This window comes from Wolffia australiana, chromosome 1, assembly GCF_029677425.1.
Source record: "Wolffia australiana isolate 7733 chromosome 1, ASM2967742v1".
NCBI lineage: Eukaryota > Viridiplantae > Streptophyta > Magnoliopsida > Alismatales > Araceae > Wolffia > Wolffia australiana.
The window spans coordinates 20,455,001-20,482,711 of NC_135835.1; the positions used below are offsets into that span (position 1 = coordinate 20,455,001).

General features: G+C 40.4%; 3 protein-coding genes across 7 annotated transcripts in view; all 3 read left to right on the top strand.

Annotated features, from left to right (window-relative positions):
* SUS3 (sucrose synthase 3) overlaps window positions 1-6,768 on the top strand; it is a 10,444-nt gene extending 3,676 nt beyond the window's left edge. The window contains exons 6-15 of the mRNA XM_078591835.1: window positions 655-871; window positions 942-1,037; window positions 1,238-1,411; window positions 1,481-1,597; window positions 1,670-1,836; window positions 1,954-2,178; window positions 2,999-3,320; window positions 4,487-4,731; window positions 6,324-6,462; window positions 6,531-6,768. Of these exons, the coding sequence (XP_078447961.1) occupies window positions 655-871; window positions 942-1,037; window positions 1,238-1,411; window positions 1,481-1,597; window positions 1,670-1,836; window positions 1,954-2,178; window positions 2,999-3,320; window positions 4,487-4,731; window positions 6,324-6,462; window positions 6,531-6,563 (1,735 nt within the window). The 3' untranslated portion in view covers window positions 6,564-6,768. The remainder of the gene's footprint in view (window positions 1-654; window positions 872-941; window positions 1,038-1,237; window positions 1,412-1,480; window positions 1,598-1,669; window positions 1,837-1,953; window positions 2,179-2,998; window positions 3,321-4,486; window positions 4,732-6,323; window positions 6,463-6,530) is intronic.
* Window positions 6,769-11,154: 4,386 nt separating this feature from the next.
* IBR3 (acyl-CoA dehydrogenase-like protein) lies at window positions 11,155-17,796 on the top strand. 5 transcript variants are annotated; one of them, XM_078583763.1, is made up of 18 exons: window positions 11,155-11,331; window positions 11,453-11,599; window positions 12,042-12,182; window positions 12,300-12,431; window positions 13,113-13,301; window positions 13,381-13,458; window positions 13,737-13,841; window positions 13,932-14,030; window positions 14,110-14,227; window positions 14,373-14,596; window positions 14,670-14,828; window positions 15,035-15,177; window positions 15,253-15,337; window positions 15,413-15,622; window positions 16,427-16,579; window positions 16,920-17,024; window positions 17,087-17,282; window positions 17,439-17,796. In XM_078583763.1, exons 1-17 carry the CDS (start codon window positions 11,197-11,199, stop codon window positions 17,276-17,278), a joined length of 2,415 nt encoding a protein of 804 aa, XP_078439889.1. In that variant the 5' UTR covers window positions 11,155-11,196; the 3' UTR covers window positions 17,279-17,282; window positions 17,439-17,796. The 5 variants fall into 5 exon arrangements, with proteins under 5 accessions (XP_078439889.1, XP_078439900.1, XP_078439896.1 ...); XM_078583774.1 differs by having other exon boundaries at window positions 17,442-17,796; XM_078583770.1 differs by having other exon boundaries at window positions 17,398-17,681.
* Window positions 17,797-24,973: 7,177 nt separating this feature from the next.
* Window positions 24,974-27,193, top strand: LOC144710118 (pentatricopeptide repeat-containing protein At2g30780-like). The gene is made up of 2 exons (XM_078583794.1): window positions 24,974-25,606; window positions 25,684-27,193. The coding sequence occupies exons 1-2, from the start codon at window positions 25,151-25,153 to the stop codon at window positions 26,812-26,814; spliced, it is 1,587 nt and encodes a 528-aa protein (XP_078439920.1). The 5' UTR covers window positions 24,974-25,150; the 3' UTR covers window positions 26,815-27,193.
* Window positions 27,194-27,711: the final 518 nt, after the last annotated feature.

Consider the following 27,711-nt stretch of genomic DNA (forward strand, 5'->3'; position numbering starts at 1 on the left):
AGACAAGATGCTGTTCTCGAACACTCAACCTGATGCCATATTAATAATTAAGTAAACTTACTGCTGTGCTAAATGCTATAGCTGATAGCATGGGTGCCACTTCTTAAATTAGACAGGATACTGTTCTCCAACACTCACTCTGATGCCATATCAAGAGTTAAGCAAACTTACTACTGTGTTAAAAGCTACAGCTGATGGCAAGTATTCTAATTATTAACTTAAAATTGATGTTGTCTTCCAACACTCAACCTGATGTCATATTAAGAGTTGAGCAAACTAACTTCTGTGCTTAAAGAGACAGGATGCTGTTCTCCGACACTCACCCTGATGTCACATTAAGAGTTAACCACTTACCATTGTACTAATTACTATAGCGGATTGCAAGAGAGTTACTTCTTAACTTCAACGAGATGTTGTTCTCCAACACTCATACCACTGAGCAAGGGTGATAGCACTCAACTTAGACAAGATGTTCTCCATCACTCGTCTTGATACCATTTTAAGAGTTAAGCACTAGAACCGGTACAAGGTTGATATTTTTTGAACTTCAGCTAGATGTTGTTCTACAAAACTCAGCCTTGATACCATGCTAGATGCTACTTCTGATCTTGAACAAGATATTGTTCTCCCAAAATTTATTTGATTTGTTGGTAGATTCCAGGAGCTGGGGCTGGAGAAGGGGTGGGGGGATACCGCAGAGAGAGCCCTGCACATGATACATCTCCTTCTAGACATTCTTCAAGCCCCTGATCCTGCAACGCTGGAGACCTTCTTGGGAAGGATTCCCATGGTGTTTAACGTCGTCATCGTCTCTCCCCATGGGTTCTTTGGCCAGGCCAATGTTCTAGGGTTGCCTGACACCGGTGGCCAAGTATTATCTTCTCGCTTCTTCTTCTGATCATCATCTTCTTCATGGGTATGTGATCAATCTGTAGCTACAGGTGGTGTACATTCTAGACCAAGTTCGAGCCTTAGAGGGAGAAATGATCGTCAGAATTCAGCGACAAGGACTCAGCGTAGATCCCCGGATCCTCGTGGTATGAGACGCTCTCTATCTGTAGAGATGATTTATATCTTATGACTGACTTTATGCAATAAGTTAGAGCTAATTTAAAAAACTATGCATGTGTTTTTTGTTGAATGGTAGTTCCAAGAAACCGCAGTTATACTTAAAAAAACGTAGAAGATAAAAGGCCTAGTGGGTTAGGTAAAATATTTTTTGTTTAATTTTTGGAAGGTCACGAGATTGATTCCAGAGGCAAAGGGGACGACTTGTCATCAGCGCCTGGAGAAGATAACTGGGACGCAGCACTCTCACATACTGCGAGTCCCTTTCAGAACAGAGAAGGGTATTCTCCGGAAATGGATTTCAAGATTCGACGTGTGGCCTTATCTAGAGACATTTGCCGAGGTAAATAAGATCAATGAAGTTTTTTGTTCTAATCTTTCTTGAAAAATAATTACTAAAATTCACGGGCAGGACGCGTCAAGTGAAATCGCGGCAGAGTTGCAGGGCATTCCTGATCTGATCATCGGAAACTACAGCGATGGAAATCTTGTCGCGTCGTTGTTAGCCTACAAACTGGGGATTACGCAGGCATGGAGAAGATTATATACTTTTTTGTAAAATATTTTTAGTCTCTTATATTGTCACGTTCTTCCAATGCAGTGCAACATCGCCCATGCTCTGGAGAAGACTAAGTACCCAGAGTCGGATATTTACTGGAAGACCTACGAAGACAAGTACCATTTCTCCTGTCAATTCACCGCCGATTTGATCGCCATGAATAACGCGGACTTCATCGTCACCAGCACCTATCAAGAGATTGCTGGAAGGTTCTCCATCATCATCATCATCATCATCATCATCATCATCTTCATAATCATCATCATAATGATCTTCTTCCATGTCTTGTTTAGTGTATTAAAGTGATATGTATTGTATGATTATAGCAAGAACACAGTGGGACAGTACGAGAGCCACGCTGCCTTTACGCTTCCGGGGCTTTACAGGGTCGTTCATGGCATCGACGTGTTTGATCCCAAGTTCAACATCGTCTCTCCTGGAGCGGATATGACCATCTATTTTCCATTTTCGGAGACGGAGAAGAGGCTGACTTCCCTGCACGCCTCTATTGAAGGCCTTCTCTTTGGTTCGGATCAAAGCCATGAACATATGTGAGTTTTACCTCTTCACAGTTCATCATTTCCCTCCAATCTATCATCATCATCCTTCTCATCATCTTTGCCATTACCATTCCATCATCATCATCTAAGTCGTTCGCCATCCTCATCATCGTTGTGTTCATCGCCATCACCATCATCGAATTTCTTGTTCTAATGTTTCTTCTTTTCACTCTCCGATCTATCTCTGGATACTTATAACTCTCCTCATGTTTCTCTTTTATCGTCGTCATGGTTATCATCGTTGTCATCATCATCACCATTATCCTTCTAATCCTCATCATCATTGTCAACTTCATCTTCACGACTATCATCACCATCGACACCATCATCGAATTTCTTGTTCTAATTTTCCTTCTTTTCACTCTATGACCTATCTCTGGATACTTATAACTCTCCTCATATTTCTCTTTTATCGTCGTCATGGTTATCATCGTTTTCATCATCATCATTATCCTCCTCATCATCATTGTCAACTTCATCTTACTACTATCATCACCATCAACAGCGTAATAATCACCATCATCTAATTTCTTGTTCTAATGTTCCTTCTTTTCACTCTCCAACCTATATCTGGATACGTATAACTCTCATGTTTCTCTTTTATCGTCGTCATCATCATTATCATCTTCATCCTCATCCTCATCAATGTCAACTTCGTCTTAATGGCAATCATCACCACCATCATCATTATCATTACACTGATTAAATTATTGTTATAATGTCTCTTCTTTTCAGTCTCCAACCTATCTTCATATTCTGATAATTTCTCTTCATGGCATCTCTCTCTCTCTTCATGTATCTCTCTCTCTAGAGGACGGCTGGAGGATCGGTCGAAGCCCATCATCTTCTCCATGGCGAGGCTGGATAAGGTGAAGAACATCACGGGGCTGGTGGAGTGGTTCGGGCAGAGCGAAGAGCTGAGGAGGCTGGCCAACCTGGCCGTGGTGGCGGGATACAACGACGTAGAAAGATCAAAGGACAGAGAAGAGATCAACGAGATAGAGAAGATGCACGCGCACATGAAGACGTACCATCTCGACGGTCAGTTTCGCTGGATTTCCGCCCAGATGAACAGGGCGCGCAACGGCGAGCTCTACCGCTACGTCGCCGACACCGGCGGCATCTTCGTTCAGGTTCCATGTCTCTTTCTCTCTTGTTTTCTCTGAGATCTTTATTTTTCTTTTAGTGGCTTCTTTCTTTCTGTTTCTTCCTTTTCTTCTTGCCTTCTTTGCTTATTTCTTTCCTTTTTTCTTTTTTCTCTTTCTTTTATTTCTCTCTCTGTCGATCTATTTATCTATCTATCTCTAAGCACCTCGATCTCTCTAATTATCTGGATATCATATATATCTGCCTTTCTCTGTTTCTTAATTTTACATCTTTATTTTTTATATGGTTATTTTCTTGTCTTTTTGTTCCTTCATTTCCTTACCTGCTTATTTATTTCAATTTTCTGTGCATTCCTTCTTCTATTTCTCTCTCTCTCCCTCTTATCATCTCGATCTCTCTATTAATCCGGGTATCATATCCATCCAACCTCTCTCTATATATATCTACCTTTATCTGTTTCTTATCTTTAGATCTTTATAAGGTTATTTTCTTCTTTCTGTTTGTTTCTTCCTTTCCTTAATTCCTTTTTCGTTATTTTCATTCTCTCTCTCTCTCTCTCTCTCTCTCTCTCTCTCTCTCTCTCTCTCTATATATATATATATATATATATATATATATATATATATATATATATATATATATATAACTATCCGTCTATCTATCTATCTATCTCCTAGCTTCTTTATCTCTCTATCTATCTGGTTGTTATCATTACACCTCCTCTCTCTCTGTGCACATATATGCCTTTCTATACGTAATACTTACTTTTTCCTCCCTAGTCCTTCCAACAAATTTCCCCCTCTTTATATTCCATTCTAATCCTTTCTGTCGACCCAACTCGTGTCTCTCTCTCTAACTCTCGTTATATTCCATGTAACTTTGATTCTCCATAAAACTCTCTTCTCTTGGCCGCCGGCCAACTATCTCTCTCACATGATCTCTGTATCTCTCTGTCTTCATCTCATTCTCTCTCTCCAAAACTCTCTTCTTTGGGCAGCCAGCCTAGTGTCTCTCTCACATAATCTCTTTATCTCTCTGTCTACATCTCTCTTCTCTGTGCAGCCGGCCTACTATCTCAATCTCATGATTCATGTATCTCTCTGTATACGTCTCTCTTCTTTGGGCAGCCAGCCTACTATCTCTCTCACATGATCTCTGTATCTCTCTGTCTACATCTCTCTTCTCTGCGCAGCCAGCATTCTACGAAGCCTTTGGGCTGACGGTGATAGAGGCGATGACGTGTGGGCTGCCGACCTTCGCCACGTGTCATGGTGGCCCCGCTGAGATCATTGAGCATCGAATCTCAGGCTTCCACGTGGACCCCTACCATCCCCACGTGGCGGCTGCTCTCATGGTTGACTTCTTCGAACGCTGCCAACGCGAGCCTGCGTACTGGCACCAAATCTCTGCCGCCGCTCTCCGCCGTATCCATGACAGGTTCATTCCCAAACCCTCAAAAGTCAACTCCAAATCTCTAATTTATCCCTAATTCTAATTAGGGTTTGATCATTTGTTAGTTAGCATCAGTTCTTCTATTACAAAGTAGAATTAGTGTTAGCTATTAGATTTTTTTGTCTCTCTTGTAGTAGATGTAGTAGCTATGAGTCTTTAGAAGGTTGTTTAATTATTGGTATTTGTAACCTAAGAGTTAACCCCAACACTCCTTCTAATTAGGGTTCAATCATTTGTTAGTATCAGTTGTTATCCTACAAGGGAGAATTAGTGTGAGCTCTTAGATTATTATTGATCTTGTTGCTATGAGTCTTTAGAAGGTAGTTTAATTATTGGTTATTTTTAACCAAGAGCAATGGCTCCTAATGAGTGAACCCTCATTAGAACAATTAATTGTAACCACCAGTATAATAGGTCTAGAAACAATCAGTGTTTCTTCTTGTATCAGTTAATACGGTTGTTTAATTCTCTCTTTTTTTGTTCTTTTTACTTACCTTGAACCAATCATTTAAGATAGTGTCAGTTTTCTCTGTCAATCAATGGTTCCTCAAATACGAAATAAAAATACTTTCCGAAATTAGTATTTTTGACCTATATGCCTTTGGAAGATAGTTTAATTATTGGTATTTTTAACCTGCAGCCATTACTCTCTTGTATCAGTTTACGCTGTCAATCAGTGGTACCTCTAGTATGAAAGCAAATTGCTTTACTTCATTGTAACGATTAAGTCTCTAGAAGGTAGTTTAATTATTGGTATTTTTAACCTAGATCCTTTTTTCTTTGTGTTAGTTCTCATTTTTCATTGTCAATAAATGGTTTCTCTAGTATGAAATCAAATTCCTTTTTTCATTCTAATGATCAAGTCTTTGGAAGGTAGTTTAATTATTAGTATTTTTAAGCTAGAGCCATTACTCTCTTGTATCGGTTGATAGTTCACTATAAATCAATGGTTCCTTTAGAACTAAGTCAAGTTCCTTAAAATTATTGTCATGTGCCAATATTCCATTGCGTTTTCTTTTTGGCTTGGTGACAACTGTCTAAATCAAGATTTTATTTCCGGTTTTTTGTCCAAAATTATGGTCCTATCATGTTAGGGAAAATTATGGTCCTATCATTTAATGCTACATGTGATTTTTTTGGTGAACACAATGTCCAATTCTCGGATTCTTCCTCTCTAGATAGAATCACTATAACTCATTAGTTGGGACCTTTATTTTCCAAATCTACTGTTACTTTAGTACATACAGGGTAGAATCTTTATATGTCCACTGGCTTTTAACCAAGCGCGATGACCAACTATATCATTCTATGATTCCTCAACATGTCAATTTTAAGCTTTTCTTGTTCCATTGACCTTTTATACCTAGTGTAGTGATAAATGGGCCAAATCTTCTAGGCATACAACTAATTTGTAAGCATATTTATTCCTCTGACTTTTAAGCATAGTTTAATTACCAGATGATCAAATATATTGATTGTTGGAATATTATCTCTATTTAGAGATAATTCTGATAGTATCTCTAGAGAATAAACACTGGTGGAGGCATGTTTGACTCATTCGAACATAATCTCATCAGATACACTTGGAAGATCTACTCTGAAAGGTTGATGACTCTGGCCGGAGTCTATGGCTTCTGGAAGTATGTCTCAAAGCTTGAGCGGCGAGAGACGCGCCGCTACCTTGAGATGTTTTACATCCTCAAGTTCAGAGACCTGGTGAATGTCCTGAATCATAATTATTGGTTTTATGTTGACTTTCTAAGACAAATATTCCCTTTGTGCAGGTCAAATCTGTCCCTTTAACGATGGAAAACTAAAAGTTAACATTTTTTACCCTTGTCAAGGTTGAATTTTAGTTATTTCCGAGTGGACACCCAAGTCAAATCTAGTGATCAAGAGAGAGAGAGAAAGAGAGAGAAAGTGAGAGATAGAGAGATAAAAGAAAGGTGTAAATAATTCAAGAAGAGAAGACGCAAAGAGAGAGGGGCATAGTGTAGTTCATTAGAAGACCTTGATTCCACAAATAATTTTGCTACACATTGCTTCTTATTTATACTATCATGATTGTCTCCTCCTATCTTTAAATATCAGCTGCTATAATGGGTCTTTCTTTATTTGGTTTTATCATGACCCTCTATATTTAATCACATCTATCTTTGAACTTATATTGAATCCTATCTGCTAACCTCATAACGAGTATAATGGGTATATGTCCTACACATGTCTACTCTTTATTAAGAATCCTATTGGTTAGAGACCATTCTGATATGTCGAGGATGATTCCAATGTGTCGAGCTGAACTCCTTAACACCCCCCTCAAGCAAAGTTTCAGCAGTGGTGATGACGATAGGGATGTTAAGCTTGTCCCAGATAAAATAACATGTTGACAAATGAGGAATTTATCTAGATGGAGAGATAGACACATGTATCAATTATGCAAGAAGTTACAACCCAGAAATACATATTTTTTTATCTAACATTCAACTTATTATGTGCGTGGGGTCTTAGATAGGGATTGTTGGGTTCTATAGACCTAGATTTGGATGAACAAATCAAAATGATTCGCAGCGGAAGACTTGAACGAATCGAACGTCATCACCAAAAATATTAAACGAAGTACCTTTACACAGATCACATCCATGATTTATTGGATCCAGGAGGGAGACGAGTCGAGCTGCTCACGTGTGCAGCATCTAGACGTATCCACGCAATCCTCGGCACATCGCATCTCCTCCTCGTTGACTAGCCCCGTTCTTTCTCCATTGGCGTCGTTACGTCGTCCCGATCACATCGAGGATGGAGAGGGGGTTTTGGGAGATGGGAGAAGAAGGGGAAAGGCCCCTGAACAATTTTTGGCCAGGGTGAATTTCGTCCAGGGCCTTCTACTATTTATACTAAGTGGGTATTTTTGATAAAAACCCCCAAAACTTAAGTATATCTTCCGACGTCCAAAAGACCATTTGTGTGTGACCCTCTAGGCCTATGTATGAGACTAGTCAACGACTCCAGTGGCCCAATAACCTCTATTGGCCTTCCAAATTAATTAACTATATCATCATATAGATTAATTAATGTCGGATCGATTTAACCCAATCGATAAGTCGAGTCTCCAACACGTGAGGTGCCAAGCTACACCTTGTGTTCTAGAAGGTACAAAGGAGTGTGTATCGACTCACTTCATGGAACCCGTTCATCATTGGCTACCATGTATGTATAATTCGTCATCCACTTGACGCCCTTTGGATGACTCAGGGTATGGTCAATTGTCAAAATCTAATCGATCATCCGAGCTAGTATTGATGCATTCGGAAATCATCAAAGAACTCTTCTCTGATATTTCACTGCCTTGGCCAAGGACTTCATTGCATCGTCTTCCTTGAGTTATCTCCTCTAATACCGAGGGTGGGCGATCTCATCTTGACCACTCAATCGTCTTCGTGAACTTCTTGATGTACCCAAACTAAGACCGTTTAGAATCCCATAATTAGAGTCTCGTTGGCCATAGCCAAAGTATAATTGTTCGTCTACAAGACGTCTTTGGTGTCTCATGTCTAAGGACCACTTACACAACCATGACGTGAATCAACCTGATTGACAGTTAGGTATAATACCATTCAGGGATTCGTACGGATCAATTCAGTGAACTCTTTCCACTATAGAGCACCCACTATCTATCCTTAGTGTCGCCACACTAATGGCTACGTGACCAGCCATACTCAGCATATGAGTGAGTCTAGATAATGTTATTCTATTCGTATACTTCGATGTCCTTCTCGTGTATCCTTCGAATAGGAATGTTAAGAAAATATGCTTAAAGACTAGTGATCTCCGTATTACAATCTCGTCATAATTCACTAAGTTCGATTGATGGCGGAGCCCTCAACATATCCGCATTTTTTTTTAAGGTTTGGTTAAGGTTTTATATTTAAATAAACATTGTACTAGTGGTCTTAAGAGGGGGACCCTTTCCTAATGGGTTCCCTCTCTTGGACCACTCCTTAGGGCCCATTATCCTCCCTACATAACGGAAGGAGAGGGCGCCCGACGGAGTAAGTCCATTCTAAATTTTTGGAAAAGATAAGAGTCACGTTCTGTTCCCGTTTTGAGAGAAGAGAGTAAGAGAGTGAAGGGCGGACGGGACGGGGCCGACTTTGGCAGCCCGCCCTGCTCCGCCTCCCCGCCTGTCAGACAGACCGACGAACCCCAGGCGTCGCCGCCGCCGAGGTCCCAGGTCGGTGGAGCGCCGCTCGATCGCGGAGCCGCCACCCAAACAGGACCGCCGCCACGAGTAGCGGCCGCAGCCGCCGCCGCTGCCGCCGCTTCGGGCCGCCGCCACCGCTTCTTAGCCGCAGCCGCCGATCGCGCCGCCGCAGTACTGGCTCCTCAGCCGCCGAGCGCCGCCGCTTCGCAGCAGCTCGCCGCCGCAGAACAGCCCGCTCGCAGCTGGTCGCCGCAGCCGCCATAGCCGCCGGAGCGACCACGCAGCCCGCAGCCGCCGCAGCCGCCGCAGCGGCCGGAGCGCTCGCAGCGGCTGGAGCGCCCGCAGTCGCTGGAGCGCCGCAGCAGCCTGCACCGCCGGAGCGCTCGCAGCGCCGCGCCGCAGCCGCCACAACCGCCAAACCGCGCACGCTGCCGCCGCGACAGGTCACAGGCGCGCCAGACGGCCGCCGCGCGCCGCGCCGCGCCGCGCGCGCACCACACTGGTCATTCTCAGCTGCCGACTCCGCCCATTGGGCCCGAGCATTATGGGTTGGTGCCTCTATTCCGTCCCAAGGCCCGCCGATGAACCGCTCGCGATCCCGAGGTGCCGTGATCCCGCACTCAAAGCGCTGCCGCCGCCCGACCCCCTCGTGAAGTCCAGCCGCCAGCCGTCGCGCCTCAAACTGCTCTCTCGGAAGCCCAATCGCCATGCAAGCATCTCGAGGATGCCACGACAGCCCTATACCCGTTACGGGCCTAACCTAATGGACCGCCGCAATCTCGGTGGTCTGTTACCCTGAAGGAGGCTCACTACCGCGGCTCAATATCCCGGCTATCTCCGGCCGCCGCCGCCGCAGCCGCCATCTTGGCGGCTGCCCACCTTCGGTCGTCGACATCTCCGGCGGTCGCCGCCGCCATCTTCGGCTGCCGCCGCCGCCACTGTTGCTGACCATCGCCGCTCGCCACACGACGTCGTCTATGGCCGTCTTATGCAGCTGCTAGTTCACCGCCGTCCTCGCCATCCGACCGGCTCGACAGACCCCTTCCACCGGTAGTCGGGCCCACCAACGCCCTGACGACTACATGTGGAGCGCAGACCACATGGAGATAGAATCTACTTCGGCCCTCCAACGAATTGAGGACCCCAGGACAAGATCTTTCCGGGACACCCACCGACAAGCAGGGCGTGCAGTCCAAGATAAACGTCCCCGAGAGGGACAGGCAGACCCACACTCCCCCCGCAGGACGTCGACCACGTCCATCCTGCATCACCGATCATGTATTTCATGGACTTCATTATAAGCATCTCACGTGCACTATAATGAATATGTTCTATTAATGAACATAAAACGAGATGCGGAATGTGTGATTGGCTTGCCGGCCACATATACTTCTATGAGGGATGACATAAACAACCAAAAGTCTTCAAAAAATTACATGGTCAGGCAGTGTGTGGAAGAGCAATATGATGATTTGTTTATTAAAAGCATGATTAATCAGTCTATTAATAAGAAATGCAGTAGTAGCTACAACTTCATCCAAAAAACTCTTTGACAGACTAGCTTGAGGTAACATAGTTAGAGCAGTTTCTATGTATGTGTGCATGATATTCAATGTACAATACCTAGGATTACATAAAATGAGTGAAAAGTTTGGCCATCTCCAACCTAGTCTGACTGAAATATTGAATTTTGGTAATAAACTCGTTTTCTGCTCGTCTTCTTAAAACAGTAAAAACTGTTAACATGTAAAATTTCCTTTGATAAAGCCAGTTCAATTTTCTGTAATCATCAACAAAAGCAAAGCGATTCTCGAGGCTGATAGGCCGAGGGGATATCAAGGCCGACAGAATCAATGCAAGTTCGGCAGCGTACCAATTCTCGGAGGCCGTGCCGACAGCCGAGGGCCACACAGAATTCAATCCAGCCGCAGGTTCCGCTACGACTACCTTGTTACGACTTCACCCCAGTCGAATACCACCATTCTAAACTAAATATCAAAAACAGAGAAAAAAATGAACATTTGTCTTATCAGGAATAAGGAAGATCACCTAGTAAAGAAGGCCACAAATAACTGGTGATGGACCCATAAGTCAGAAGGCAAAGATGAATTATGTGAGATTACACTTTTATTATAATATTAATAGTAATAATTATCAGAGTTATGTGGCGGGAAAAGATATTTAGACCAACGCTTGTAGTTGGGGATATATACCGGAAATTCGAGCAGGTTCTTCGGAGATCGGTGGAGATGGCGCAACTGACGAGCGAGCTGCGAGGCGGAGTTCAATCGGCGCATCAACTCGACGAAGTTGCTCTTCTGAGATACCTCCACGCCAATGTCGAGGGTTTCCCGTCCGTCCTCAGAAGCTTCTCCGTTTTCCAGGTCTGTGAACGCCGTCGCAAACTCTGAGATTTTCGTTTTTTGATTTTCTGCGGGTTTTAGATTTTCGTTTATTGATTCATGTTCTTTAGGAGTAGTCGCTGAATTTCGGTTTTTTGTGCAGTTTGGGCACGGGCAGTCTAATCCGACTTTCTCTCTGGAGGCCGTGGCCCGGGGGGAATCGGATCCGGTGGTGAGGCGGTTCGTGCTAAGGAAGAAGCCGCCGGGGGTGATATTGCAGTCGGCGCATGCTGTGGAAAGAGAGTTTCTTGTGAGGATCGCTTCTCTGTCGAATCGGATGATATAATAGACGTGGCCTGCGTATTTTTATTACTTGAAATTTGTTTGATTCCGTCTGGGAAACCTCGTAGAATTTGGTTTTAGAAGTCGTCATCGCTTCTTCCGGATGTCAGGTGAACAGATTTGGGCATCGCTTCCCAGAGTATCATGAAAAAACCCTTCAAAAAAAAATCATGAAAATGGCGGTTTCTTTGATTTTTCGTCCAATCTCAAATTTTGTGATTCTCTAAACTGTCTGAGGAATTTTCTGCTCTGTAAAGTCTCTAAAGGCCCAATTTTGTGATTTGGGCATCTGATTGAAGCAATTTTCGCTCACCCAGATTAACATGAAATTAACGATTTCTTTTATCTTTTGTCCAATCTAAAATTTTGTGATTCGCTAAACTGTCGGAGGAATTGTCTGTTCTGTACAGGTTCTAAAGGCCTTGGGTTCTCACACTGAGGTTCCAGTTCCAAAGGTTTTCTGCCTGTGCACAGATGCAAGTATCATCGGGACACCTTTCTATGTCATGGAGCATTTGGAAGGGCGAATTTTCATGGATAGTAGGCTCCCTGTGAGAACTAATTTAATTATCAGTTTTCTGGGGTTAATTATTTTCCATTTTGGCCTGAAATTTGAGTGGGATACTGGGTTCCATCTTTTTTATCACTGGCGTTTTCTGTATTTGTAGGGAGTACCCCGGGAAAGAAAGAGAAAGTTGTATGAAGCTGCTTCAAAGACTTTGGCAGCTCTGCACAAGGTCAATGTTGATGCGATCGGGCTAGGGAATTTCGGTCGAAGGGACAATTACTGCAAGAGACAAGTACATCAGACTCCAACATGCTTTACTTTAAATAATCTTTTTGCGCCGAATTTTTTTCTTTGGGAAACCAAAAGTTGAGATCTACGCATTTTATTTAAAATAAATGTCATAATTTCTTCCTGGGTTTTCAAATAGCTCATTATTAATCCTTTTTCCAGTTGAAATATTATTTTCAAAATTACTTACTTTTTTATTTTGTATAGGCAGAAGCTATATGGCACTAGTCCCAATATACATAAAACTAGGGCATCTCAATCAGACTGAATGATGTGATGAGAATTTAATAGCCTCCTTGAGTTTCTAGTTGATTATAATATGAAATACAGTTTAAGCTGGTCTTTTGGTTGGTATTGGTGCATTAGGTGGTGTACCTCCAATCCAAACAAAGATTGCAATCGTAATATTGTAACTCCTTTGTTTTGTCTAGTTGGACGAGACATATCCCTACATGTTTCATCTAAGCTATTATTTTCGATATCCTCTCTCTGCAAGTTCAACACCGAATTGGCAAACAATACAATAATCTCTACAAATAAAGAGTAAACTCATCTTGTTATTAAAGTTTGAGTTTCCTGGAATTGAAGAAAACAGTTTTATGTAGGTCATATCTTTTTGTGCACATGTACTACTAGAGTACTAGAGTGACATGGAAATATGTTTTCTTATTATTTTTTATGATAGATCGACAGATGGGAACGGCAATATCTTCTTTCAACAAGAGAAGGAACGGCAGAGAGAAATCAAAAGATGTTAGATCTGGGAATGTGGCTGAAGCAGCACATTCCTCTTGAAGATTCCTCTGCATCGTTGGGAACAGGGCTTGTGCATGGTGACTACCGCATTGATAATCTCGTCTTTCATCCCAAGGAGGTTTGACTATGCCTCATCTGGTTGCTATTGGGCATTCATCTCTAGAGAGAACATTCCATGTCATGGTTTTGTTTTGCAGGATCAAGTCATTGGCATTCTCGACTGGGAGCTTTGTACCCTAGGGAACCAGATGTGTGATGTGGCTTACAGCACATTGGTACCTAGCCATTCAGACGTGTCTCTCTTATTTTTGCTCTTTCATTACGTCCATAATCATCTGTCTTGCGCAAAAACTTCTAGGCAACATTTGCAATCGTTAGAAGTCATATTGTCTGTCAGATTTCTGTAACTAGTTCCTTTCTGCATCAGTTATATTTTTCTGGAATTTTGAAAAATTCCCGTTCGAACAGAATACAGTAATTATCCGGATGAAGGTTTCAAGAGGATTGTGTATGTATAAAATTAGTAAATTAATCAGGCCTATTTTCATGGCAGCATTACCTGACAGATATCAGGTCCGAATCATCTGACGGGCCTCAGAATGAAGAGATATGGCTACCTCCTCTACCAGAGTACCTTGCTATTTATTGCAATTCGATTGTAAGTTGTGGCCAGAATCTCTTGTCTTCAAATCTACGTTATCACTTCCGAAAATTTCACTGACTGTCTTTCTATGACTGCATGTTTCAGGAGAGGCCATGGCCGGCAGAAAATTGGAAGTTTTATATTGCATTCTCTTTATTCCGTGGTGCCTCCATATATGCTGGAGTATATCATAGGTGGACTAGAGTACGTCTCCTTTGAGAAGGCATGATGCTAATATTCATTACTTCTGGGGAAAATGCAAATTGATTTTCATATTCTGTAGGGTAACGCTTCTGGGGGTGACCGCGCCAAAAACGCTGGAAAGACAGCCAACTCATTTATTGATGTAGCCTGGGCATTTATTCGTCAGCCGCATGTTCTTCCCAAAAACCCTCCCTCAGGTGTCTAATTGTTTCTTTTCGGAGCTCCCATATAAATTTGTAATGTCAATAAACACTTAGTACCATTTTTTTAGAAATCCATGATTTGATTGTTTGTGTTTGTTTCATATCACGGTTTCTGGAAGGATAAGTCATTTTTCTGCAGGGGCCGACAGTCAACCCTCTTTACAAGATGGGAAATTTGTTCCCACCAAGAGGGCTTTGGATCTACGAGACAAAGTTCTTCTTTTTATGGAAAAGCACATCTATCCCATGGAAAAAGACTTCTACAAACTAGCCCAGTCAAACAATAGGTGGACAATTCATCCAGAGGAAGAGAGGTTAAAGGAAATGGCTAAAAAGGAAGGCCTATGGAATTTATGGATTCCCGTACGCGCTTGATCCTCTACAATTCACTTTTTTTCTCTTAATCGTCTGAACCTTCAGATTTTTTTTTGCACAGATGGACAGCGCGTTGAAGGCAAGAGAACTCCTTGATGACCGATTGCTGGGCGCTGGCCTTTCAAATCTGGAGTATGGATTCATTTGTGAGATTATGGGCCGTTCTGTTTGGGCTCCCCAGGTTTTCAACTGCGGCGCTCCTGACACTGGAAATATGGAGGTATGTGGCAATTTTAGGATCCGCATTTGGTTTCCTTTATTCCTTATTTAGGGTTTAGGATTGAGGGTATAGTTTTTGGATTTGTGGTTTGGGGTTTAGGATTTTGGGTTTTAGAGTTCATGGTTTTGGGTTTTGGACTTTAAAGTTTATGTTTTTGGGTATGGAGTTTATTGATAGTTATCTTCTGTTCTGGGTCATACGCGTAGGTGCTCCTGAGATATGGAAATGAGCGTCAGCAGAAAGAATGGCTTGTCCCACTGCTGGATGGAACCATTCGATCAGGGTTTGCTATGACAGAACCTCAAGTTGCATCCTCTGATGCCACAAACATCGAGTGTTCAATCACCCGGTTGGCCTTTGTCAAGACTCTCTCTCTAGAGTAATGCTTTTTATTTGTTTACTCATTTATTTTGATTAGTAACAGAGATGGGAATTTCTACGTGATCAATGGCACCAAATGGTGGACCAGTGGGGCCATGGACCCTCGGTGTCGGATCCTAATCGTCATGGTAACTTCTCATCAGATTGTCTTCTTTGGCATAGTTTTCTTGTATATAGCCTACTGAGATGCAACACCTGTTCAGGGAAAGACAAACCCAAATGCCCCAAAACATAAACAACAATCAATGATTCTGGTGGATGCCCAAACTCCAGGAGTTAACATAAAGAGGCCACTTTTGGTCTTTGGCTTTGATGATGCGCCTCATGGGCATGCAGAAATATCTTTCGATAATGTAAGGGTGCCTGTGGAGAACATCCTTCTTGGGGAAGGGCGTGGATTCGAGATTGCTCAGGTGAGGATGAAAGCAGTAGATTCTTTTCAGCGCCCATAAAATTTCTACCCTTAAGTATCTTGATTGACTTCAGTCTTTGGCACTGCTTAGATTTCCTCTTCCCTTCTCTGTCTATCTTTCTATCTATCTCCATTCGCATACCTCTGTTCTCTCTCATCTCTTTGTCCATCTCCAATACTATCTGTCTCTATCTCTATATGTATCTCTTTCCCTTCTCTATCTCTATATCTCTATCTGTATCTCTTTCCCTTCTCTATCTTAATATATCTATCTGTATCTCTTTCCCTTCTCTATCTTAATATATCTATCTATATCTTCTTCAATATCTGTATCTCTTTCCCTTCTCTATCTTAATATATCTATCTATATCTTCTTCAATATCTGTATCTATCTCCATCATCGCCATATTCTTTCTGTTGCTATTTCTGTTCTATTGCTATCTGTAGCTGTATTTTTTGGCTCTATCTCTGTCGGTCACTGTCTCCCTCCGTACGGCTATCTCTATCATGCACAATCCCTCACATTATCTCTATTGCATCTCCAGGTCTATCACTTTATATCTCTCTCTTTACATCTCTATCTCCAGCATCCATCACCATCGCCCTCCTTCCATCTCTTTCTTCATCCCCATCTCTACCACTTCGTTTTGTCGATTAATAGCTTTCTGCACGTATCCGTCACAATCTCCCTTCTCAATTTCCATCTATTTTTCTATATTTATGTCTTTCTCTGCCACCCTTTCCATCTCCATCACCATGTCCATCTCCTACATCTTTCTCAATCTCTTATCTCTCGCTCTTTCAGGGGCGGCTCGGCCCCGGGAGGTTGCACCACTGCATGAGGCTGGTGGGAGCGGCAGAACGTGGGATGGAGCTGATGGTGCAGAGGGCTCTCCTGCGAAAAGTTTTTGGGAAAACAATCGCTGAGCACGGCTCGTTCTTATCTGATCTTGCCAAGGTTCCACCACCTTCACCACATATCCTAAGAACCATATCTACCTAGATTACACCTCTGATCAAGCCTGGTCAACGCCTTGGCTTGGTCTCGCTCCTTTCGCCCGCTTATTGTATTGGCCCGGCTTCGTCCGTCAAGCGACTGAAACTCTCTAGGCAGACATGAGCATCGCTCATGACTGGTAGTTCTCCCGCTCGTAAACTGGCCCTTCGAACCTTTCAAAAGCCACAGAAGCGACTAGTCGCTTCCAACTCTTGTACTTTATTTATGGTCTAGTCTTTCTTCGTTTCTTTACTTGCATATTGTTCATTTACTTCATTGACTTCGCATATTGTTTCCTCAGTGCCGCATTGACCTGGCGGCGACCCGGCTTTTGGTCCTTGACGCCGCCGACCAGTTAGACCAGCTTGGCAACAAGAAAGCCCGCGGAGCCATTGCCATGGCCAAGGTTACCGTAAACAAAGAGCTTTTCTTTCTCTCTCTATCTCTCAATGTTATCGTTGGTCGCAGGTGTCCGCTCCAAACATGGCGCTCAAGATTCTGGACATGGCAATGCAGGTTCATGGGGCCGCCGGCGTGTCATCGGATACTGTCCTCTCCCACCTCTGGGCCACGGCCCGGACCCTGAGGATTGCTGATGGCCCAGATGAGGTCCATCTTGGCACCATCGCCAAGCTCGAGCTCCTCAAAGCCAAGCTCTAAACTAGTAAGTAATCAATGAGCAAGAGACATTCTTGGGAGACATCTTACGGCTTCAAGTTATATGTCACTTGTCGAGAAAAGTATTTATCAAGGACTCATACTGAGGAATCAATAAGCAGGTGTTATATAAACTGACGTGAACGGGTTATTGTTCTTACAGCAGGTAATCTAGAATGTTTGATTTTACAGCTGGTAATTAAGAGTGTTTGATTTCCTGCTGTCAAATCTAACATTCTTGATTACCTCGGTAATACGCCATCAAAGTGGGAATTCAAAGCAAAGCCCTCTCTGACATGAGGAAAAAGCTAAGATCTCGAGCGCCAACAGGTACAAGATCCGAGAGTATTCTCATCTCCTCCAATAGAACTTTCTTCTTTTGTAGCATCATCGTTGTTTCAGGACATTTCATGCATACATTTAGTCCTTGAGAAATTATCCCATTGGCTGAAAAATACAATATTACAATGTTACAATTATATTCTGCGATGATATCACAGCATAAACTGCAGTTTTCATCAGTATTCACAGTATATAATAATTCATCACAGTATTTTGTTTAACATTCATCATGTGACTCATGCATTAGTTTATAATAATTCATCAAAACCAATAAACTTTTGCAGATGAGTAAAATAAAGCACTATCATTGCACCTTGTCTATGAACACTGCCTCGTCATGGCATGCAGGCCTACTAATCCTTACCTGCCAATTATCATTCTGACTTCATTGTCAAATCAGTTCGTCATGGCTTCTGACAATTAGTTCACACAATTTGAGTTGAGTTGATTTAGCTAGCTTGAGTTAGTATTTACTGAGCTTGTGTAGATCAATTCAATCCAAACATATTAGGTGACATCTAGGCAGCTTGTCAAATGCACCGCCTAACAATTCAAAAAAACATGGCCCCTGAAAGCAAGCAGTCTTGCCTCTCATTTAATGTTTAATTATCTATCCACTATGACAATCTCTCATCGTATTTTTTTAGTATGTTAATAATCTACTAGTAACAGACTCCACATTGTTTCAGACTTCAAAGTTGCTTGAATTTTTAGTGGGAATTCATTGTATGATTCCATGGAGAGTAGCTGAAAAGAAATGGCCCTACCTGTGTAACACATATAATCTATTTTGGAGCCAGCTTGTCACTGTGTACTTAAGCAAGGTTAGGCATGATCCTATTTAAATTAATTATTCAAATTTTATAGAATAATTTTGGGAATCATAATGGGAATTTATGGTAATAAATTCTAACCAACACTGAAAAAATACCTAACTGGCACTTTGGTAGAGCCAAGTGACAGTTGATGGTGGATGTTACAAATAGTATGTATTGGGAATGGAGAGAGAGAATGATGTGCGTTGGGAATTTTGGGCTTCAAATGGCAATGATCATAACTCAACTGTGCAGCAAAGTATCGAATCTGAAATGGACCTTGAAACAAAGACATAGAAAAACCAAAAACATCAATGTTGCATGTACCGAACATGTGATCTCTTGGCTCCTTGAGTGAGCATTTTCAAACCGTTAAGACAACTGAACTCTACATGTATTCACACGATCATCAGATTATGGAGTCTTCTCTTCTTTTATGTGTGACTGTCCAGGCCCATGTCTCCGTCTAGTTGATTACTTCAATGGCCCAATAATCTTTATTGGGCTGACATTATTGGTTTAGCTATATGACACTGAATCAAGAATTGATTTAACACAATCATTTAATTAAGTTGCCAACCAATGGGGTGCTAAGCTACGCCTCTTTCCTAAAAGATATGGAGTATGCCAACTCTCTCATGAATCATTTACCGTCATTTGTTAACAGATAACACCAAATTAGATCAATAAAATTATGCGTTCAAACTTTTTTTAGATTTGCACGTACATTGTTCACCATTTAAGGATAAAATGAGAAATTTATGATTTATCTTCCTAAAATCTATTTTTATTTATTCTATTAATTTTTTAGACTAAACTTGACTCCTTTAAGTCAAGTGGATTTCTCACATCTTTCTTGGAGTTTTTTTTGAAATACAGGACATGGAAAAATAAAATGGTGAATTTGGGATACAAATGTAATGAAAGGAGAAAGCCAAACCATCTACTGGATAATAAGAATATAACCAATACACAAGAAGCCCACTTTTGAAGCTCATTCAAACCTCATTAACAAACAGGTCAACTAAAGGCAAGAATTGTGAAGCTAACCTACAATTTTAATTTGAAAGGTCTATTTTAAAATCTAGAAAGGGGGTAACGTGGATCTAGGATGAAAATCAAGTAATCTTAGCCCTCCAAACCATTGGAATTAAAGCTAATGTGCACGGGAGAGTTTTGGCACTTCAACTGAATCTCTTCTCCCTTCTCTTTGGATCTCATATTGGGTTTCTGCTCCTAACTTGTTGTTGGAGGCCTAGTTCATCATATTTATTGTATATATTCTTTTTATACAAGAGTGTGGAAGAGAGAGTTCAAGGGTGATTAGACTCTTAGAGAAAAAAAGACCGCTTGGCCCTTGGGGAAAGTGACCGCAAGGTATTTGTGACATCCTGAATATTTGATTTGAATTTTCTCATGGATAGCCTAAAAGTTGATGGATTTTTTTTCACTCTACAAATGTATTTTAATTCCTCATGTAGCAAAAAACACTAAAAAATTCCTCATGTAGCAAAAGTTACATTGTTTTTCATCCACTACCCATTGTTGCCCAATTTTGTCGCCTAGTGGCGCGCCAACACCTGCAAATTACATGCAAACCAGCGTTACCGCTGGTAGATTTTGCTACAGGAAGGATGGTCAAAGATTATGTTTAGCCTTAAAATTTCTTTCTTTCCCTAAAAGAATATAAAAACAATTTTTAGAAATATAAAACATTATTAACACCTATCCAAAAGAAAATAATTATTTATTTCATTTATTTAGAATAGTTTTGACTAGTTTTCCTTCATTTCAATTATTTTTTTATTTATAAAATAGTTTAAATCCAGAAAAAATAAACCACCAAAAATATTATTTTAAAATTTATTTGAATTGAAATTTACTCTCTCATTACCTGCTCCTTGTTGCATAAATTAGAGAATTAAAATGAGTTCTTTCCTTCCCTAAATTATGGTTTACAATATATATCATGTATGTATAATCCCTAAATCATGTATGTATAATCCTTCATCTATGTGAGACTCTTAAATGACTTAAGGTATGTTTCACCATTGTTCTAATATTTTATTCTCATAGTACTAATGCCTGATGAAATCATCAAAGGACACCTCAAATATTTCCACTTCCCTAGCCAGAGTTTCAATTAAATTAAATTTATTGAGTCAGTCTCCTCTTATACCGAGGGTGGATGATCCCATCTTGACTACACAATCACCTTTGTGAACTTTGTTGCATCTGAGCCAGGACAGTTCGGAAACCCTTATTAGAGACTTGTAGATCATAGGCAAAACACATTCATCTATCCCCAACGTGTCTTTAGTGTGCAAGGACCACATACACAACTGTGACATGAATTAACTTGATTTATGGTATGTATACTAACATTTAGGGATTCATACATATGAAGAAATATTTCCCCAAAGAGTACCTGCAGTATATCCTTATTGTCTCTACTCTAGCAACTCGAGATAGACCATACTCATTATCTGAGTGGGACTAGAGAGTGTTATACTTTATGGATATTTTAATGTCCTTCTTGAGTATCCCTCAAAAATGAATGTTTAGAATTTTTTTAAAATACCAGAAGTGATATTTTTATTATATCAATATGCATGAATTCATATCATAATTCAATTAGTCATTATATGTATTCATGGACTTCAATTATGAGCATCACATGTGCATTATAATATATATATATATATATACATATTCTATAATATAAATTGCTGCGTGAAATATGTAATTGGCTTGTATGCCACATATATCTCCAAGAATATTATCGCTGATTGTGATGGAGATGGAGGCAGATGTGCGTCAAGTAGCAAAGGAGAGGGGCACGTTTTATAGCCTTACCGTCACAGTTTGTGACAAAGAATGGGGACAGATACATGTCAATATGCATCAGAGTTGATGATGACATGCATGATGGCGAAAACCTAGGCTATCTGAAACATTGATAACCTAGGAAAAAGGATGACAAAGTGACACTAAAAGACCAATAACCTCTTTGCCGCTTTCCCGACAGGTCAACTAGTGCTTTCTCTTCATAGGTCTTGACCAGATCATCACTCCTTAAACCATTTCCTGTGAAAGCTCAAGAACAGACCCAAACGACAATCTGAATAAGAAAAATTATCTGCTAATTGTAATTAGAAACAAAATCCAAAAGCATTTTTTTATATTAATGAGCTCTATTCATATATCTCATACCATGGATGGATACATGAGTTCCCCTAAAATATCAGCTTTAAACTCCTCTACTGCTAGATATTATGCCTTGAACTTGGAGCAATATTGGCCATTGATTTATTCTCTCTCCTATTTGATCTTCAATACAGATTGTTAGTGTTGTATAGAATCATCAAATTTCTATTCCTTGCACACATTCAAAGGTTAAAATTCATACTTAAAATACAGATTGATGTGTCATACTCACTGCCAAGGATTGGTTGATGCCAATTATTGGCCGCAATTTGAAAGAGTAATATTGTAACTCCTAGCGGAGAAAATTAAATCAAATACACACATTCAAATGTTATAAATAGTAAAATAAATCAAGAAATACATATTTTCACTAATCAGTTACTTTATGAATTTAATGTCAGAATTTTTATAAAAAAATACCAAAATCGAGGAAAATCACAGTGTCACTCTAAAAAAATAATAAATTAGATTAAGCTTAAAAACATGCATTCAATACAGATAAGTATGTAAAATGCATGAAATCACGATTAAAAATAACATGATATTTGTGATTATCTTATGTATACACAGTAAACATTTGTAAAAATCATACACATACAAGTTAAGATAGAGATATGAACACATAAAAAAATTATGTACAAAGACACAAACACCAAAATTCAGATATAAATATACATGCTGAGAGACTTATACTTATATAATAAGATTAATATATATACATACAAAGATAAATACGCACCTTATTTCGCACTTAGAAAGAGAGCTATTACACATATTGGTACCTAAATTATTTTGGCAAAAACTCAATACTTAATTTAGATCAAATGCTTTTTTATATCATATCCAGTGCCAGTGTGTGCCATTATACTCTCTAGAAATGTGAGATTGAAATTAATCTGATGGACAAAAGGTCAGGTGGAATGATCAAACATTGAGGAAGATATTGTTGCCGACCAAGGGCTCTTCTATTTAGAGCTCGTCATATAAAGCCATGAATCTAATGAAAATATGATTTTCATGAGTGAATCTCAGTTAGCCAACAGTTAATCTGCAATTCATAATCAATGTCCAATATTTAGATGGGAGACAATAGAATTAACATATCAATCATTTTTCTACATTTTGTTAAATAGTGATGTTTTTTACTTGCAAGTACTTAATATAAGCTTAATTTTTTATTCAAGACTAAATTTTAAGTTTGATACTGATCTCCACGTATCAATGATCATTTCCACAAAGATATCCATAGAAGATTTAAAATTCCTTTAAATGCATGTTGAACGGCGTACTCCTCTCACCGTTACAAAGAAAGAAAGCCTTTCAATTTGAAATACAGATTAATAATTTAATGATTAGTTAAATATAAATCAAAATAATACACTCAATATTGAATCCATCGACTAGAATGTGTTTGTTTAAGTGCATGAAGTATTCTGGTCTCTAAGGAAGTGCAATATTAGCTAAAACAAGATGTTAGCTTTTTGTGAATTTAATATTTTTCTAATAATTTTTTCCCACTTTCAGGGTGTCACATATCCTATAATAGGAGTTTAAATTTTGTTTTTTCACCATTGCCTTTTAAAATTTTCACAGAATCATAAAATGGATCATTTTATTCATTTGTTGACAAAATAGTCCAATTAGAATAAAATATTACAATAAGTTTAGGATGAATTTCATCCCACTGAAAGTTGAAATACTTCAGCTTCAATACCATTGGTTGAATCAAATAATCTGTGTGTCAAATCTCCTCATTGATAGTAAGAGATCATTTCAACAAAAGCAACTTCTAGTGGCGCACTTCAGGCTAGGAAGGAATTTTTAAAGATTTCCAACGGCAGATCTTTGAACAAGATTTCATAGAGAAGGCACAAAAGTTGGGGGAGGAGAGGGTGGTAGAAGAATTATGTGGACAGGCCAAGGTGCTTGCAATGATGATCATTATAATATGTAACCTTCTAGGTGGGACACTGTGATGGAATTTTGGGCTTCAACTTACTTTATTTGAGATTGAATGCATGACCAAAACCAGATATTAAAACAAAAGGTGGAGCCAAAAATAAAAACATTGGTTTCACAAGGATTGAATATGTCATATATTGGTTCCTTCATGAGTATCTTAAATATGTTCACATGTCTGACCTCTAGACAAATCCATGTATTGGATCTTATAATTTTTTGGAAATATATGTTGCTAACAATCCGATCACACATTCTATATCTCATTCCATATTCATTAATGCAATATTTCATTATAAGGTTCATGTGATGCATATGATGAAGCTCATAAATACAGTGAATTATGATGATATCATTATACATCTAGCTCAATTCTTTAGAGGGATATCAAATTATATGGATAGAACAACACTATATAGTCTCACTCACATGATGAGTGCGACCAATTGTTCTTGATTCACCAAGCCATCAATCAGGTTGATTCACGTCATAATAGTCTAAGTTGTCCTTTGATCTTAATCATGTCTTACAGATTGATAATTGTGGTTTGGTTATGACCTGCGTGTTTCTACCTAATTGAACTTAGGTTGGGTACAAGAAGAAGTACATGAATGTGATTAAGTGGTCAAGATGGGATTGCTCACTCTTACTATAAGAGGAGAAAACTCAAGAGTGATGATGCAATGAAGTCCTAGGCCAAAGTAGTGGAAGATTGAATGCGTTCTCTGATGATTTTTTAATTGAAAATATTAACTTGGATGAGTGATTACAGTTTAATAGTTGATCATACTCTCACTCATCATGGAGCGTCAAACAGATGAGGGACTACATGTCATGGTAACAATGACAAAAAGGTTCAATGAGTGAGTCAATAGATTCCTTAGTATCTTGTAGAGCCAGAGGCATAGCTTAGCACCCCAAGAGATATATAGTGGGGCACCAGAGACATTAACTAGACTCATGCATGAGACTAGAAGGTCACTCTCAAATGGTATTTTATACATCTAACTATATACTTAAAGTTTAGCCGTTCATGAATACTTTCGCTGAAGTAAAAATAAGGGAAGTCCTAGAATGAAACTCACCCAGGCTAGAATTAATTATGTGCCCCACCCGCCTTCTCTATTCTCCCCTTGGCTACTCGTAACTCCGAATTATGACTAGATTTGTACCATCAATGCTTTGCAATTAAATTGATAAATTTATAAAAACTTGAAATCACATAATAGTTTAAACTAGTGACAAGTACGGGTCATCTCAACAGGGAATGATAACTAGGAATTTAATGTCTTTTAAATGGCGATTCAAGAGATATGAGAGCAAATCCATATAAAGTTGGATATAGTAGGGTGAGGGAGAAGATAATATCCAATTAACAAGCGAAAGTTGTCTATGCTTCATACTGATGAAATAGAACTTGCTCTCTGGTGGGCTTCTATTTATTCTTCTTTTCTCCCCTGAAATCTTCCCTTCATTCTGCCATTTTTTGCTAAAATCTTGAATCGAAAAGAGGGGGGAGAGATGGCCTGAGAAACCCCCATCGTCGAAAACCATGAAGGTGGCGCCGCCAAGCATCCCGCGAGCGGCCAAGCAAGCAAAGCTTCTCCTTCGGCGGCGTTGGCGGTGCTACCCTTCTTCCATACCCAACCCAGCAAAAGCTTCGACTTTTGTTGGAATCGATCGGTCTGGCGAGCTCAAATCCTTCCTTCTCCGACGTTTATCCTCTTCGTCGGACTCCGATCGGCCGGAATCCATGGCAGATGGCCCGGAAAAGATCCGCCTTTTAACAGAGAAAGTACCCATCACTTCGAGGACTTCCATGAGCGAGGACCTCCGATTCAACCTCTCCGCTCTTGCCCAGGAGCTCCTCGCGCTAGAAGACGAAAAGGGTATCGATTTCATCCTCGATTCAGCCTCAGCACACTCTTTACTTCGCGATATCTCTGACGCAACCCCCTGCGTTGAGCTTCTCAATCTTCTCAGCGCCCGCCCTCTCGTCGCCCTCGAGGTAATATCTCCATTTGAACCCAAGAAATTCAACTCAATTAAGTTCGTCATGACCCATTTTTTGAAAAAAAATACTAGTTCTTCGATCGGAGGAGGAAGAAATTCGTGCAAATTGAGGCGCCAATTGCGGCAGAGGAGTATGCCAAGGCGATCAAACTCGCGGGCCGTGTCAAGAAAGTTGATCTTGCCCTTGAATTCTTTGTGGAAGCGGGCGCCGAGGGCGTTCGTACTACTTCTACATACAATGCTTTGATGGGCACTTACATGTACACTGAGTCTGCTAAGAAATGCCTTTCTCTGTTCGAGGTCATGAAGAGAGACCCCGACTGCGAGCCGACGATCATCACCTACAACATTCTTCTCTCCGTTTTCGGCCGATCCATGCTCGTAGATCACATGGAAACTATCCTTGTTGCCATTGAAGAATCCAATTTGAAACCTACTTTGAAGACATATAATACAGTTATTGCTGGGTATGTTACAGCATGGATGTGGGACAAGATGGAAAGCACATTTCAGGCAATGAAAGAATCTGGGTTGGAGCCAGACTCATGCACTTACCTCTTGATGCTTCGTGGGTATGCTCATCAGGGTAATCTAGAGAAGATGGAGATGATGTATGAGACTGTGAGAGAGACCATGGCCGATCAATCGCCGCCGTTGATTCGCTCCATGATATGTGCTTACTGCAAGAGTTCTAAGTCAGAACGAGTCAACCGAGTCGAGGAGCTGTCGAGCCGCTTGCCGGAGAATCAGTATCGACCTTGGCTTAATGTGATTTTGATAAAATTGTATGCACAGGAGGGTTTGGTGGAGAAGATGGAGTCTCTTGTTCATGAAGCTTTTAGCCATGGCACTGTGATTACGACGGCCGGCGTTATGAGGGCTATTATATCTAGTTACTTCCGTGTTGATGATTTGGAACATCTTATAAGGTTCATAAGGCTTGCTGAGTCTGCAGGATGGAGGTTGTGTCGATCATTGTATCATTGCCAGATGGTAATGTATGGGCAGCAGAATCGCTTCAAGGAAATGACTACTGTATTAAGTGAAATGGAAGCCTTCAAGTTTGATCCCACAAAGAAGACGTTCTTGATCATGTACAAGGCTTTTTCCAACTTTGGAAAGAAGTTTGAGGCCGAAAGTGTGATTGGATTGATGTGGAAATATGGTTTTATCATACCCGGAGATGTGTTTTATCTTTCTTGAACGTGGGCATTCATTTTCAACTAGATTCTCACGATAGTCTGGTCAATCTGAACGAGCCTCGGACACCTATCGAAGTCGTAAATGAAATAAAGGCCTTATTTGAATTTATAGATATACACAGCTGGAACGTGTAAAAGGTCTGCTTTCTGATAAATATTGTCATGGGAAAGCAGTTCTCTCCGGATTCAAAATTGACTCCCCAAAATTCGGGGGCTGACTGGTGATTTCTGTATATTTAACATTCCCTTTCTATTTATAATCGAGAATGGGAACGGTATTCATCTGTCATTTTGTCCATCGAAACTTGTATTCCAGGACAGTAACTGAGGCTTCTCATAAAATTTACTCAGTCATTGAAGTAGTGATTTTGATTTTTCAATTGTGTAATGTCAGTTTCAATTTCCTATGATCCTCTGTGCTCAAGTGTCTGCCTAAATATGTCTATGAAAGTAAATCATGTCCAATGTCAACAGAATTGCAGCCCCACTGTGTGAAAGATTATTGGTCGAATATTGTCGATCATGTAGACAACTTAATCAAAACAAACTAACCGTGACTTTCTGTTGAGAAAATGCATGGCTGATCAGGGTTTCCATAAGGCAATTCTGAAATGATAACGCCTAAGGATTGTGTCAATAAAATTGTGGTTCTATTGAAGATCAAAATCAGATGAAAGGAGTTTACATAGAGAAGACATTAGATGGTGTTCAAGAGAGATGGGATGATGAAGCAGAGAGATAAACCAGGAGATGGGAAGACATATCAGAGGATGAGGAGAGAGGAACAGGGGACTCAGCCAACATAATGAGGAGGAATCTAAGATTGAAGAGGAAGAGAGAGGATCAAAGAGAGAGTACCCTGCTAAGTTCTTGATTTTCAAGTGTTTACTATCCTCCC

Excerpts from the sequence above, each read along its gene's own strand:
- IBR3 (XM_078583763.1), top strand. The coding sequence starts at position 11,197 with ATGGCGCAACTGACGAGCGAGCTGCGAGGCGGAGTTCAATCGGCGCAT. Across the intron at positions 11,600-12,041 it reads CTGTGGAAAGAGAGTTTCTT|GTTCTAAAGGCCTTGGGTTC; the intron begins GTGAGGATCGCT and ends TGTTCTGTACAG. Across the intron at positions 16,580-16,919 it reads TCTTATCTGATCTTGCCAAG|TGCCGCATTGACCTGGCGGC; the intron begins GTTCCACCACCT and ends TTGTTTCCTCAG.
- LOC144710118 (XM_078583794.1), top strand. The coding sequence starts at position 25,151 with ATGAAGGTGGCGCCGCCAAGCATCCCGCGAGCGGCCAAGCAAGCAAAG. Across the intron at positions 25,607-25,683 it reads GCCCTCTCGTCGCCCTCGAG|TTCTTCGATCGGAGGAGGAA; the intron begins GTAATATCTCCA and ends AAAAAATACTAG.